A 13,433-nucleotide genomic window follows, 5' to 3' on the forward strand; every position below is an offset into this window, starting at 1 on the left:
TGTTATCCTGCTGTTGACACTGCCAATCAATAAGCTCTCTCTCTGTTTCTCTCTCTCTCTCACACCCTTTCACTGTCACTCACTCACTTATTCACTCACTCACAAACTATCTCTCACTCATTCACTCACTCACTGACTCTCTATCTCACTCCCACTCACTCTCTCGCCACACATGGTGTTGGGTAGATTAGCGAGTGAGTGGCAGTGGCACCTCCTGGTACGGTTGTGATAGAGGGTATTGTATGGGCTGTGGTATGGGGGCATGAGGGGGATATTGTGTGTAGTGATGGTGGAGAGGTCTTAGGATGTAGCCCTGAGGGTGGCAAGGGGACCATGATGGAGACATGGGGGGAGGTTAATTAAAACCTGAAATGGAAAAATAGACCCACGTTGTTCCCACGACACTGGTAGAGTGACTTGGGGGCTGAGCCTGAAGCCGGGGCTTGGAAGATGGTAGGGGGGTATAGGGACGGGTGGGAGGGGACACAGGAGGAGGGTGAGGGCTACCGGCAGAACCTGCGGCTAGGCTATATTATTAATCCATCTACTGCCTCGCCAGCACTCTGCTAGGCTCTCACTGGACCTACTACTGCCTATTCCTGGTTCTGTGTGCAGTACAACTACATAAGTACAACCAGTCACTCAGGCTCTCTCCATTGAGGCTACAGACTACTCTTTATAGACAATAATTGAAGCCTCACTTAGCTCTTCCTATTGTCCATGCACAATTGAACTCTGTTAGACAAGGAAATGTTAGACAGAGACAGGAGGAAATGTTGGCTGGTTTCAGACATGAGACATGTGAGGTTGTGGTTGACAAGAAGTGGCACACTGTTTCCTCCTGTCTGTCTGTCTGCCTCGGGCTGTTACTGTAAGGTAGTGTGATCATCATTGTGTGCAGCAGTAGTCTGTCTGTAACCAGGCTGCTGCCACTCCTGATGCCTTCCCCAGGGTAGTCAGACAGCAGGGGAGCAGTGCACCAAACTCGTGTTTTCATAGCCACAGCTCTCTCTCTCTCTATAATCTTTCTTTCTTTCTTTCTTTCTTTCTTTCTTTCTTTCTTTCTTTCTTTCTTTCTTTCTTTCTTTCTTTCTTTCTCTTTCTCTCGTGCCATGTTAGACGCTGCCTGAGGATGCCAGTATGATTCATGGCTGCTGATTGTTGACGGTTTATGTCATGGTTTTATGTCATGCTTTGGTTTTCCCCACTTTAGCTGCCCACGCTTTTCCTTTCTGTCGATTTAATGGAAAAACATCTGGACTCCAAGAAACTCTCCCCTCCCTCCCTCCCTCCCTCCCTCCCCCTCCCTCCCTCCCTCCCTCCCTCCCTCCTCCCTCCCTCCCTCCTCCCTCCCTCCCTCCCTCCCTCCCTCCCTCCCTCCCTCCCTCCCATTCCATCCTTCTCACTTACTCCCCCCTCTAAAGCAAACAATGTCCAGCTCTCTGGCCATGTGACAGGGAGGAGGTGGTAGAGGGGTAAGATAGAAGGTCTGGGATGAGTAAAGGCTTCTCAAGCCACGGATCCAAACTATACTCTTTCTCATGTAGCGTTTGATTGTAGTGATGAGGTTTCATTGGGATTACATTTTTGGAGAGAAAAGTCCCACATTGCACACAGACATTAGTACACACGGCTCCTGTTGCTTGGCTCCTGGCATGATGTTCTCTGCCAAAAAATGTGCTGAAAGAGATGTAGTGGGCAGAGCTGGGTTGGAGGGTACCGGGGGGTAGAGGAGGGGAAGAGGTGGTGTAGTGGAGGGATGAGGGGTACAAGGAGGGGAGAAGAGTGGGGAGCACCAGAAAGGGGTGGAGTTGGAGAGATATCAGGGGGTGGCCACATGGCTGTTTGGGGGTAGATGGGAAGAGAGAGGGAGAGAAGGGAGGTTTGGATGTGAGAGGGATCAGTAGAGATCAGTATCTCTGAGCAGCAGGCTGTGGTACTGGAGGGAGTCTAACGTTACTTACTGCTGCGTGGGAAGAGGAGAAAGATGCCCAGAAACTCTGAAACGTCTCTAATACGTCTGTAGAACGTCTGTAGAACCACTGTATCGGAATGTGTACATCCTAATGACTGTATGATGAAGATAACCAGTGAGTAAACCACAATCTGTTTGTTACATCATTACGGAGTAATAATTAGGATTGGACTAATATAGGGATAATTTATCTCTACTTCTTTAGAATTTAGACACGTCCAGTGTAGCGATTTGTATTTATTTTAACAAGGAGCATGTTTCTTTATATGATGTTATATAGGCGTTGATCTACGCACTTAACAGTTAACCAGTTAGCTTTGTTGTTGGCAGCCAGCCAGACAGGCTTAGGGTTATGGTTAGGGCTTGCACTAGCAGGTTCAGCTCAACCCTCCACCAGCCACTCTCCAAGTCTGCATCCCTATGAACGCTGGTCAAAAGTAGTGCACTATATTATAGGGATAGGGTGCCACTTCAGACGCACACAGACCAAGTGTGCCATCGCTTCCCCTTAGGACACTAGCTATCTGCCCGTAGATCTGATGTTCGTTCCATAACAAAATGTTCCTACTGCACTGACTGTGTCCCAAAAAGCTCTGTATGGACTATATATTCAATAGGGAAAGTAGTGCACTATATAGGGAATAGACTGGCATTTGGGACACTGCCAGGGAATGTTCCTATAAAGGGAATGATGTTGCGTAAGGAGAGGAAGTCTTATCCCCTGTAGGGATAGGTTAGTCGGCCACACACAAGCACACCCTCACCTTAGTAACAAACGTACTGCTGGTGGCATTTTGGACCTTTGTCCCTCCACCGTGCTGGGTTTCATGTCATTGTTGCGATGCAACATTACACTGTACACAGTTGTACAACCATGGTTGTGTAGTAACAAGCAGTTCCCGTCCTGACTCGTTGCCAGACCTGGGTTACATCCCAAATGGCACCATATTCCCTGTATAGTGCACTACCTTTGATGGGCCCTGGTCAAAAGTAGAGCAAAATACATGGAATAGGGTGCCATTTGGGACGCAGCCCAGCCTTTTCTCCCTGGAGAAGGTACGTCGGAACGTCAGTTGGAACAGAATGTCTCGAGATTCTGTTACAGAATGCCCAGGACAGGACAGTGGAATTCCCAGATCGTATTCCCTGTTCTGTTGCCAACAGTCCCACCTCCGGCGAGAATGGAGATGGAGGCACTCTCACCATGTGGTGCAGTAGAACAATATGGCTCTACTGTACTCAATACAATGTACAACTGGCAGGACAGGCTAGTCTGAAGAGAGAGGAAGACCTGAACTCTACTCTACTCAATACAATGTACAACTGGCAGGACAGGCTAGTCTGAAGAGAGAGGAAGACCTGAACTCTACTGTACTCAATACAATGTACAACTGGCAGGACAGGCTAGTCTGAAGAGAGAGGAAGACCTGAACTCTACTGTACTCAATACAATGTACAACTGGCAGGACAGGCTAGTCTGAAGAGAGAGGAAGACCTGAACTCTACTGTACTCAATACAATGTACAACTGGCAGGACAGGCTAGTCTGAAGAGAGAGGAAGACCTGAACTCTACTGTACTCAATACAATGTACAACTGGCAGGACAGGCTAGTCGGAAGAGAGAGGAAGACCTGAACTCTACTGTACTCAATACAATGTACAACTGGCAGGACAGGCTAGTCGGAAGAGAGAGGAAGACCTGAACTCTACTGTACTCAATACAATGTACAACTGAACAGGCTAGTCTGAAGAGAGGAAGACCTGAACTCTACTGTACTCAATACAATGTACAACTGGCAGGACAGGCTAGTCGGAAGAGAGAGGAAGACCTGAACTCTACTGTACTCAATACAATGTACAACTGGCAGGACAGGCTAGTCGGAAGAGAGAGGAAGACCTGAACTCATGGAAAGTCTTAGTTCTTTCACTTCTGTAACCACTGATGCTGCTATCTTAAGACTAGTGACAGTGACCGGAGGTTTTCCTTTCCTATCATGTATCCTTACAACACTGCACTCAAAGACTTGTACTGAGATAGAGTTGAGCACGCGGATACTTAATTCCACTAAGAACTATCTAGTTGGCCAGGTTAGTGTCAGTTATCTATGGAAGATTTACCATGTTGACTCAACCTGTGATGTGACCCTGTTATGGAGGCCGTTTGAGTAAACCGGGATCTGACGTGGGTGTAGAGGTAAACATGGACGTTGTCATCCAAGGACACTCTCTACATCCCAAATAGTACCCTAAACCCTTTATAGTGCACTACTTCTGACCAGTTCTATATGGAATCATAGAGCTCGGGTCAAAAGTGCTCTAAAATATAGGGAATAGGGTGGCATTTGGTGCATACCCTCTCCCTCTGGGAACTGCTAATATTTATTCAATTGGTGGTCAGACTTGTCTGTCTATGGACCAAAGTCCCTAGTCACTGACATGTGGACACAGCGCTGTATTGATACAGGTTAGACACAACACAGGTGAGTCACAGAGAAGATGGTCACTGTGTTGGAGAGAGGGGGTGGGGTACAGTATAGCCACAGGCCGGGGTCTGGAGAAAGGTGGGGTAGAGACAGGACAGATGAAGTTACAGTGAAAGGTTATCTCTGTCACAGACAGTTCTATATGGAGACCCAGGTGGGATGAACTGTGATAAATGACTAGTGCGTCACGGAGCGTCAGACAAAGACGGGCGGGAACAGACATGCTGGGATACCTCTTTTGAGTAGAGTGGTCCTCTGTCCTCTTTATTCACACTAGACATATTGTTGAGGTGACTGTCGAGGGATATGGGCTGAAGGATGTTCCTATTGTGTTGATCTGCTGTGATATTAACACTAGCTAGTCCTTCTACACACCAACTTGCCTGGAGTATACTGCTTCAATGCACTAGGCTAACAGCTCCACTGTGGAGTTGGGATCATATTGGAAGAGGAGGACAGGTTTGGGATCTGAATAGACTTCTATAACAGACCTGTCTGTAGTGCCAGTCCCGGGTAGGTGAGAATATTTTCATTCATAGTAGATGTGAGAGAATTGGAAAGTGTTTTTGAATTTTACTAGGTCATCTTCTTTCTCCATGTTTGCTATAGTAGCCTATCGATTCTATAGTGAGAGTGGTGTGTGTGTGTGTGTGTGTAAGTTGAGGAGAGAAGTGACAAGAGTAAGTGAGAGTGGGGGAGGATTGGCAGGAGTGAGAGTGAGTGAGGAGAGGGTGGAGTGAGAGGAGAGAAGAGAGAGGGGGGTCTGTTCTGTTAGTTAGACGTGAGAGGTCTGTCTGCTTCTTGTCCTGTGAGTCAAGAGTTCGGAACCAGAGAGGGGACGTCACCCCTCAGGTGTCAGCAGGGTCAGGTCATGACCCCACAACAGGGGTCACAACTAGGGGTCACCTGTAGGGGACAGGGTTAGGGTTATTACAGGATAGCTGCTCTGTCAGGAGGCTGGCTGGATACTTAAATTAAACATTGTCATGCTGAAACAAGAAGGGCCTTCCTCGAACTGCTGCCACAAAGTTGGAAGCACTGAATCATCTAGAATGTCATTGTATGCTGTAGCGTACACTGGAACGCTACGGAACTAAGGGGCCGAACCATGAAAAACAGCCTCAGGCTATTATTGCTCCTCCTCCAAACTTTACAGTTTACACTATGCATTCGGACAGGTAGCGCTCTCCTGGCATCCGCCAAACCCAGATTTGTCCGTCAGGTCTGCCAGATGGTGAAGCGTGATTCATCACTCCAGAGAACATGTTTCCAGTGCTCAAGAGTCCAATGGTAGCGAGCTTTACACCACTCCAGCCGATGCTTGGCATTGCGCATGGTGATCTTAGGCTTGTGTGCGGCTGCTCGGCCATGGAAACCCATTTCATGAAGCTCCTGACAAAAAGTTATTGTGCTGACGTTGCTTCCAGAGGCAGTTTGGAACTCTGTAGTGAGTGTTGCAACCGAGGACAGGTGATTTTTACGCGCTTCAGCACTCGGCTGTCCTGTTCTGTGAGCTTGTGTGGCCTACCACTTCACGGTTGATCCTTTGTTGCTCCTAGACATTTCACAATAACAGCACTTGCAGGTGACCGGGGCAGCTCTAGCAGGGCAGAAATTTGCCACCAACTGACTTGTTGGAAAGGGGGCATCCTATGACGGTGCCATGTTGAGTCACTGAGCTCTTCAGTAAGGCCATTCTACTGCCAATGTTTGTCTATGGAGATTGCATGGCTGTGTGCTCAATTGTATAGACCTGTCAGCAACAGGTGTGGCTGAAATGGCCAAATCTACTCATTTGAATTGGTGACCACATACCTTTGTATAGTGTATCAAGAGAACATGAGACTGTCTGTCCAGGACAGTTTGATCTGCTTCCTATGCTTTGCTACGATACCTATATTTAGCATGATTTGTAGATTTCTTCTGGTTTGACAAGTCTAATATTTTGTAAAACTGAGATAAACATAATGCAGTGTTGAGACGATAAAAATGATAGAAATGACTTTTAAGGTGCAGTTTTAGAAATGTATATCCAATGTCTTCCTGTCCTGATCCCTCTGCTGTCCAGCAGTGAATCCTGACTTGTAGTTCTGCCGCCCCTCACAGAACTCTGTGGTCAGGTTATAGCCCTTATAATCCAAGCTAGGAGAGTTAGAAGCTTAGAGACCAGACCTCAGACAGTCATATAAGGTTTTATGCCGGTCTACCTGAGGGACCAACTATTTATGACCTCAGTACTAGTTGATGTTTTATTGTCACATTCAGTACAGTGAAATGGTTATCTTGCATACTATCTAACAGCTATATGGTTTCAATCTCAACTCTGCTTCTGTTTTTTGTTCTTCCAAGAGAACAACCATCCATGGTGAGTGCATAAAAGTTCAATTGTTCAGTGAATACCCCCTACCCACCACTCTGTGTTGGACATACTGTTTATTTCTGTTACTCTGACTGACAAGAGATGTTTTCTTCTTCTGTTTCAGAACTCGAGGCAAAGGAGGCGTGTGATTGGCTACGAGCGGCAGGATTCCCCCAATACGCTCAGCTCTTTGAAGGTAGTTAACTCAATCAGCCAATAACCCACCATAACAATGCAACACTGGTACACACACACACACACACACACACACACACACACACACACACACACACACACACACACACACACACACACACACACACACACACACACACACACACACACACACACACACACACACACACACACACACACACATTTGACTGTCAGCTCCCCTCTCCAGTCATGTATTATTGTGGGAGAGAATGGTTTGATCATAACAGACACATTATAATAAGGTAATAAAGTCATAATAGACCAACTATGAGGAGCGAATTATCTGGCATAGTCTGTCTTCCTCTTACACTGCCCTGCCCCCCCTGTCCTCTCCTCTCATGTCCTCTCCTCTCATGTCCTCTCCTCTCATGTCCTCTCCGCTCATGTCCTCTCCGCTCATGTCCTCTCCTCTCCGCTCATGTCCTCTCCGCTCATGTCCTCTCCGCTCATGTCCTCTCCTCTCATGTCCTCTCCGCTCATGTCCTCTCATGTCCTCTCCGCTCATGTCCTCTCCTCTCCGCTCATCATGTCCTCTCTCCTCTCATGTCCTCTCCTCTCATGTCCTCTCCTCTCATGTCCTCCTCTCCGCTCATGTCCTCTCCTCTCATGTCCTCTCCTCTCATGTCCTCTCCTCTCATGTCCTCTCCTCTCCTCTCATGTCCTCTCCTCTCATGTCCTCTCCTCTCATGTCCTCTCCTCCGCTCATGTCCTCTCCTCTCATGTCCTCTCCGCTCATGTCCTCTCCGCTCATGTCCTCTCCTCTCATGTCCTCTCCTCTCATGTCCTCTCCGCTCATGTCCTCTCCGCTCATGTCCTCTCCGCTCATGTCCTCTCCGCTCATGTCCTCTCCGCTCATGTCCTCTCCTCTCATGTCCTCTCCGCTCATGTCCTCTCCTCTCATGTCCTCTCCTCTCCGCTCATGTCCTCTCCGCTCATGTCCTCTCCGCTCATGTCCTCTCCTCTCCGCTCATGTCCTCTCCTCTCATGTCCTCTCCGCTCATGTCCTCTCCGCTCATGTCCTCTCCGCTCATGTCCTCTCCTCTCCTCTCATGTCCTCTCCGCTCATGTCCTCTCCTCTCATGTCCTCTCCGCTCATGTCCTCTCCTCTCAGCTCATGTCCTCTCCGCTCATGTCCTCTCCTCTCAGCTCATGTCCTCTCCTCTCAGCTCATGTCCTCTCCTCTCAGCTCATGTCCTCTCTCCCTCTCAGCTCATGTCCTCTCCTCTCAGCTCATGTCCTCTCCTCTCAGCTCATGTCCTCTCCTCTCAGCTCATGTCCTCTCCTCTCAGCTCATGTCCTCTCCTCTCAGCTCATGTCCTCTCCTCTCAGCTCATGTCCTCTCCTCTCAGCTCACGTCCTCTCCTCTCAGCTCATGTCCTCTCCTCTCATGTCCTCTCCTCTCATGTCCTCTCCTCTCATGTCCTCTCCTCTCATGTCCTCTCCTCTCATGTCCTCTCCTCTCATGTCCTCTCCTCTCATGTCCTCTCCTCTCATGTCCTCTCCTCTCATGTCCTCTCCTCTCATGTCCTCTCCTCTCATGTCCTCTCCGCTCATGTCCTCTCCTCTCCGCTCATGTCCTCTCCTCTCAGCTCACGTCCTCTCCTCTCATGTCCTCTCCTCTCAGCTCATGTCCTCTCCTCTCATGTCCTCTCCTCTCATGTCCTCTCCTCTCATGTCCTCTCCTCTCATGTTCTCTCCTCTCATGTCCTCTCCTCTCATGTTCTCTCCTCTCATGTCCTCTCCTCTCATGTCCTCTCCTCTCATGTCCTCTCCGCTCATGTCCTCTCCGCTCATGTCCTCTCCTCTCATGTCCTCTCCGCTCATGTCCTCTCCTCTCCGCTCATGTCCTCTCAGCTCATGTTCTCTCCTCTCATGTCCTCTCCTCTCATGTTCTCTCCTCTCATGTCCTCTCCTCTCATGTCCTCTCCTCTCATGTCCTCTCCTCTCAGCTCATGTTCTCTCCTCTCATGTTCTCTCCTCTCATGTCCTCTCCTCTCATGTCCTCTCCTCTCATGTCCTCTCCTCTCCGCTCATGTCCTCTCAGCTCATGTTCTCTCCTCTCATGTCCTCTCCTCTCATGTCCTCTCCTCTCATGTCCTCTCCGCTCATGTCCTCTCCTCTCATGTCCTCTCCGCTCATGTCCTCTCCTCTCATGTCCGCTCATGTCCTCTCCTCTCATGTCCTCTCCGCTCATGTCCTCTCCTCTCCGCTCATGTCCTCTCCGCTCATGTCCTCTCCTCTCATGTCCTCTCCGCTCATGTCCTCTCCTCTCCGCTCATGTCCTCTCCTCTCCGCTCATGTCCTCTCCTCTCAGCTCATGTCCTCTCCTCTCCTCTCATGTCCTCTCCTCTCATGTCCTCTCCGCTCATGTCCTCTCCTCTCAGCTCATGTCCTCTCCTCTCAGCTCATGTCCTCTCCTCTCAGCTCATGTCCTCTCCTCTCAGCTCATGTCCTCTCCTCTCAGCTCATGTCCTCTCCTCTCAGCTCATGTCCTCTCCTCTCAGCTCATGTCCTCTCCTCTCAGCTCATGTCCTCTCCTCTCAGCTCATGTCCTCTCCTCTCAGCTCACGTCCTCTCCTCTCAGCTCACGTCCTCTCCTCTCAGCTCACGTCCTCTCCTCTCATGTCCTCTCAGCTCATGTCCTCTCCTCTCAGCTCATGTCCTCTCCTCTCATGTCCTCTCCTCTCATGTCCTCTCCTCTCATGTCCTCTCCTCTCATGTCCTTTCCGCTCATGTCCTCTCCGCTCATGTCCTCTCCTTTCCGCTCATGTCCTCTCCTCTCCGCTCATGTCCTCTCCTCTCAGCTCATGTCCTCTCCTCTCAGCTCATGTCCTCTCCGCTCATGTCCTCTCCGCTCAGCTCATGTCCTCTCCTCTCAGCTCATGTCCTCTCCTCTCAGCTCATGTCCTCTCCGCTCATGTCCTCTCCGCTCATGTCCTCTCCGCTCATGTCCTCTCCTGTCCTATCCTCTCGTGTCCTCTCCTCTCCGCTCGTGTCCTCTCCGCTCGTGTCCTCTCCTCTCGTGTCCTCTCCTCTCCGCTCGTGTCCTCTCCGCTCGTGTCCTCTCCGCTCGTGTCCTCTCCGCTCATGTCCTCTCAGCTCATGTCCTCTCCTCTCAGCTCATGTCCTCTCCTCTCAGCTCATGTCCTCTCCTCTCAGCTCATGTCCTCTCCTCTCAGCTCATGTCCTCTCAGCTCATGTCCTCTCCGCTCATGTCCTCTCCGCTCATGTCCTCTCCTGTCCTATCCTCTCGTGTCCTCTCCTCTCCGCTCGTGTCCTCTCCGCTCGTGTCCTCTCCTCTCGTGTTCTCTCCGCTCAGCTCGTGTCCTCTCCTCTCGTGTCCTCTCCTCTCGTGTCCTCTCCGCTCGTGTCCTCTCCTCTCCGCTCGTGTCCTCTCCTCTCCGCTCGTGTCCTCTCCTCTCCGCTCGTGTCCTCTCCTCTCCGCTCGTGTCCTCTCCTCTCCGTCCTCTCCGCTCCTGTCCTCTCCGCTCGTGTCCTCTCCGCTCGTGTTCTCTCCGCTCAGCTCGTGTCCTCTCCGCTCAGCTCGTGTCCTCTCCTCTCCGCTCATGTCCTCTCCGCTCATGTCCTCTCCGCTCATGTCCTCTCCGCTCATGTCCTCTCCGCTCATGTCCTCTCCGCTCATGTCCTCTCCGCTCATGTCCTCTCCGCTCATGTCCTCTCCGCTCATGTCCTCTCCGCTCATGTCCTCTCAGCTCATGTCCTCTCCTCTCCGCTCATGTCCTCTCCGCTCATGTCCTCTCAGCTCATGTCCTCTCAGCTCATGTCCTCTCCGCTCATGTCCTCTCCGCTCATGTCCTCTCCGCTCATGTCCTCTCCGCTCATGTCCTCTCCGCTCATGTCCTCTCCGCTCATGTCCTCTCCGCTCATGTCCTCTCCTCTCAGCTCATGTCCTCTCCTCTCCGCTCATGTCCTCTCCGCTCATGTCCTCTCTGCTCATGTCCTCTCCTCTCCGCTCATGTCCTCTCCGCTCATGTCCTCTCCGCTCATGTCCTCTCCGCTCATGTCCTCTCCGCTCATGTCCTCTCCGCTCATGTCCTCTCAGCTCATGTCCTCTCCTCTCAGCTCATGTCCTCTCCTCTCCGCTCATGTCCTCTCAGCTCATGTCCTCTCCTCTCCGCTCATGTCCTCTCCGCTCATGTCCTCTCAGCTCATGTCCTCTCCGCTCATGTCCGCTCCGCTCATGTCCTCTCCGCTCATGTCCTCTCCGCTCATGTCCTCTCCGCTCATGTCCTCTCCGCTCATGTCCTCTCCGCTCATGTCCTCTCCGCTCATGTCCTCTCCGCTCATGTCCTCTCAGCTCATGTCCTCTCCTCTCAGCTCATGTCCTCTCCTCTCAGCTCATGTCCTCTCCGCTCATGTCCTCTCAGCTCATGTCCTCTCCTCTCCGCTCATGTCCTCTCCGCTCATGTCCTCTCCGCTCATGTCCTCTCCGCTCATGTCCTCTCCGCTCATGTCCTCTCCGCTCATGTCCTCTCCTCTCAGCTCATGTCCTCTCCTCTCAGCTCATGTCCTCTCCTCTCAGCTCATGTCCTCTCCGCTCATGTCCTCTCCGCTCATGTCCTCTCTGCTCATGTCCTCTCCGCTCAGCTCATGTCCTCTCCGCTCATGTCCTCTCCGCTCATGTCCTCTCCGCTCATGTCCTCTCCGCTCAGCTCATGTCCTCTCCGCTCAGCTCATGTCCTCTCCCCTCCTCTCCGCTCATGTCCTCTCCGCTCATGTCCTCTCCTCTCAGCTCATGTCCTCTCCTCTCAGCTCATGTCCTCTCCTCTCAGCTCATGTCCTCTCCGCTCATGTCCTCTCCCGCTCATGTCCTCTCTCCTGTCCTCTCCTCTCGTGTCCTCTCCTCTCCGCTCATGTCCTCTCCGCTCATGTCCTCTCCGCTCATGTCCTCTCCTCTCTCAGTGTCCTCTCCTCTCCGCTCGTGTCCTCTCCTCTCCGCTCTCAGCTCATGTCCTCTCCGCTCATGTCCTCTCCGCTCATGTCCTCTCCCTCTCATCATCCTCTCCGCTCATGTCCTCTCCTGTCCTATCCTCTCGTGTCCTCTCCTCTCCGCTCGTGTCCTCTCCGCTCGTGTCCTCTCCGCTCGTGTCCTCTCCTCTCGTGTCCTCTCCTCTCGTGTCCTCTCCGCTCAGCTCGTGTCCTCTCCTCTCGTGTCCTCTCCTCTCGTGTCCTCTCCTCTCGTGTCCTCTCCTCTCGTGTCCTCTCCTCTCGTGTCCTCTCCTCTCGTGTCCTCTCCTCTCCGCTCGTGTCCTCTCCGCTCCGTCCTCTCCGTCCTGTCCTCTCCGCTCATGTCCTCTCCGCTCTCATGTCTCTCCGCTCATGTCCTCTCCTCTCCGCTCATGTCCTCAGCTCCCTCTCCGCTCATGTCCTCTCCTCTCAGCTCATGTCCTCTCCGCTCAGCTCATGTCCTCTCCCGCTCAGCTCATGTCCTCTCCGCTCATGCTCTCCGCTGTCCTCTCCGCTCCGCTCATGTCCTCTCCGCTCATGTCCTCTCCGCTCATGTCCTCTCCGCTCATGTCCTCTCCGCTCATGTCCTCTCCGCTCAGCTCATGTCCTCTCCTCTCCGCTCATGTCCTCTCCGCTCATGTCCTCTCAGCTCATGTCCTCTCCTCTCCGCTCATGTCCTCTCAGCTCATGTCCTCTCAGCTCATGTCCTCTCCGCTCATGTCCTCATGTCCTCTCCAGCTCATGTCCTCTCCGCTCATGTCCTCTCCGCTCATGTCCTCTCCGCTCATGTCCTCCTCTCCGCTCATGTCCTCTCCGCTCATGTCCTCTCCTCTCAGCTCATGTCCTCCGCTCCTCTCCGCTCATGTCCTCTCCTCTCCGCTCATGTCCTCTCCGCTCATGTCCTCTCCGCTCATGTCCTCTCCTCTCCGCTCATGTCCTCTCCGCTCATGTCCTCTCCGCTCATGTCCTCTCCGCTCATGTCCTCTCCGCTCAGCTCATGTCCTCTCCGCTCAGCTCATGTCCTCTCCGCTCATGTCCTCTCCGCTCAGCTCATGTCCTCTCCGCTCATGTCCTCTCAGCTCATGTCCTCTCCGCTCATGTCCTCTCCGCTCATGTCCTCTCCGCTCATGTCCTCTCCGCTCAGCTCATGTCCTCTCCGCTCATGTCCTCTCCGCTCATGTCCTCTCCTCTCATGTCCTCTCCGCTCATGTCCTCTCCGCTCATGTCCTCTCAGCTCATGTCCTCTCCGCTCAGCTCATGTCCTCTCCGCTCAGCTCATGTCCTCTCCGCTCTCCGCTCATGTCCTCTCTTCTTAAGTTTTCTCCTTTCCTCTCATGTCCTCTCACCTCATTTCCTTTCCTTTCACGGGAGGGAAGAGAGAAAAGTGATAGAGAGACAGGGGGACTGCAGAAAGAGAGAGACTCTGCTGGGC

At 51.9% G+C, this 13,433-nt stretch overlaps 1 protein-coding gene across 3 annotated transcripts in view; it reads left to right on the forward strand.

The window, feature by feature from the left end:
- LOC123992837 (stAR-related lipid transfer protein 13-like) overlaps positions 1–13,433 on the forward strand; it is a 112,200-nt gene that overhangs the window by 84,814 nt on the left and 13,953 nt on the right. For all 3 annotated transcript variants that reach the window (XM_046294390.1, XM_046294392.1, XM_046294391.1), the window contains one exon: positions 6,942–7,013. In XM_046294390.1, coding sequence (XP_046150346.1) covers positions 6,942–7,013 — 72 coding nt within the window. The remainder of the gene's footprint in view (positions 1–6,941; positions 7,014–13,433) is intronic.

This window comes from Oncorhynchus gorbuscha, linkage group LG13 (assembly GCF_021184085.1).
Source record: "Oncorhynchus gorbuscha isolate QuinsamMale2020 ecotype Even-year linkage group LG13, OgorEven_v1.0, whole genome shotgun sequence".
Taxonomy (NCBI): Eukaryota; Metazoa; Chordata; class Actinopteri; order Salmoniformes; family Salmonidae; genus Oncorhynchus; species Oncorhynchus gorbuscha.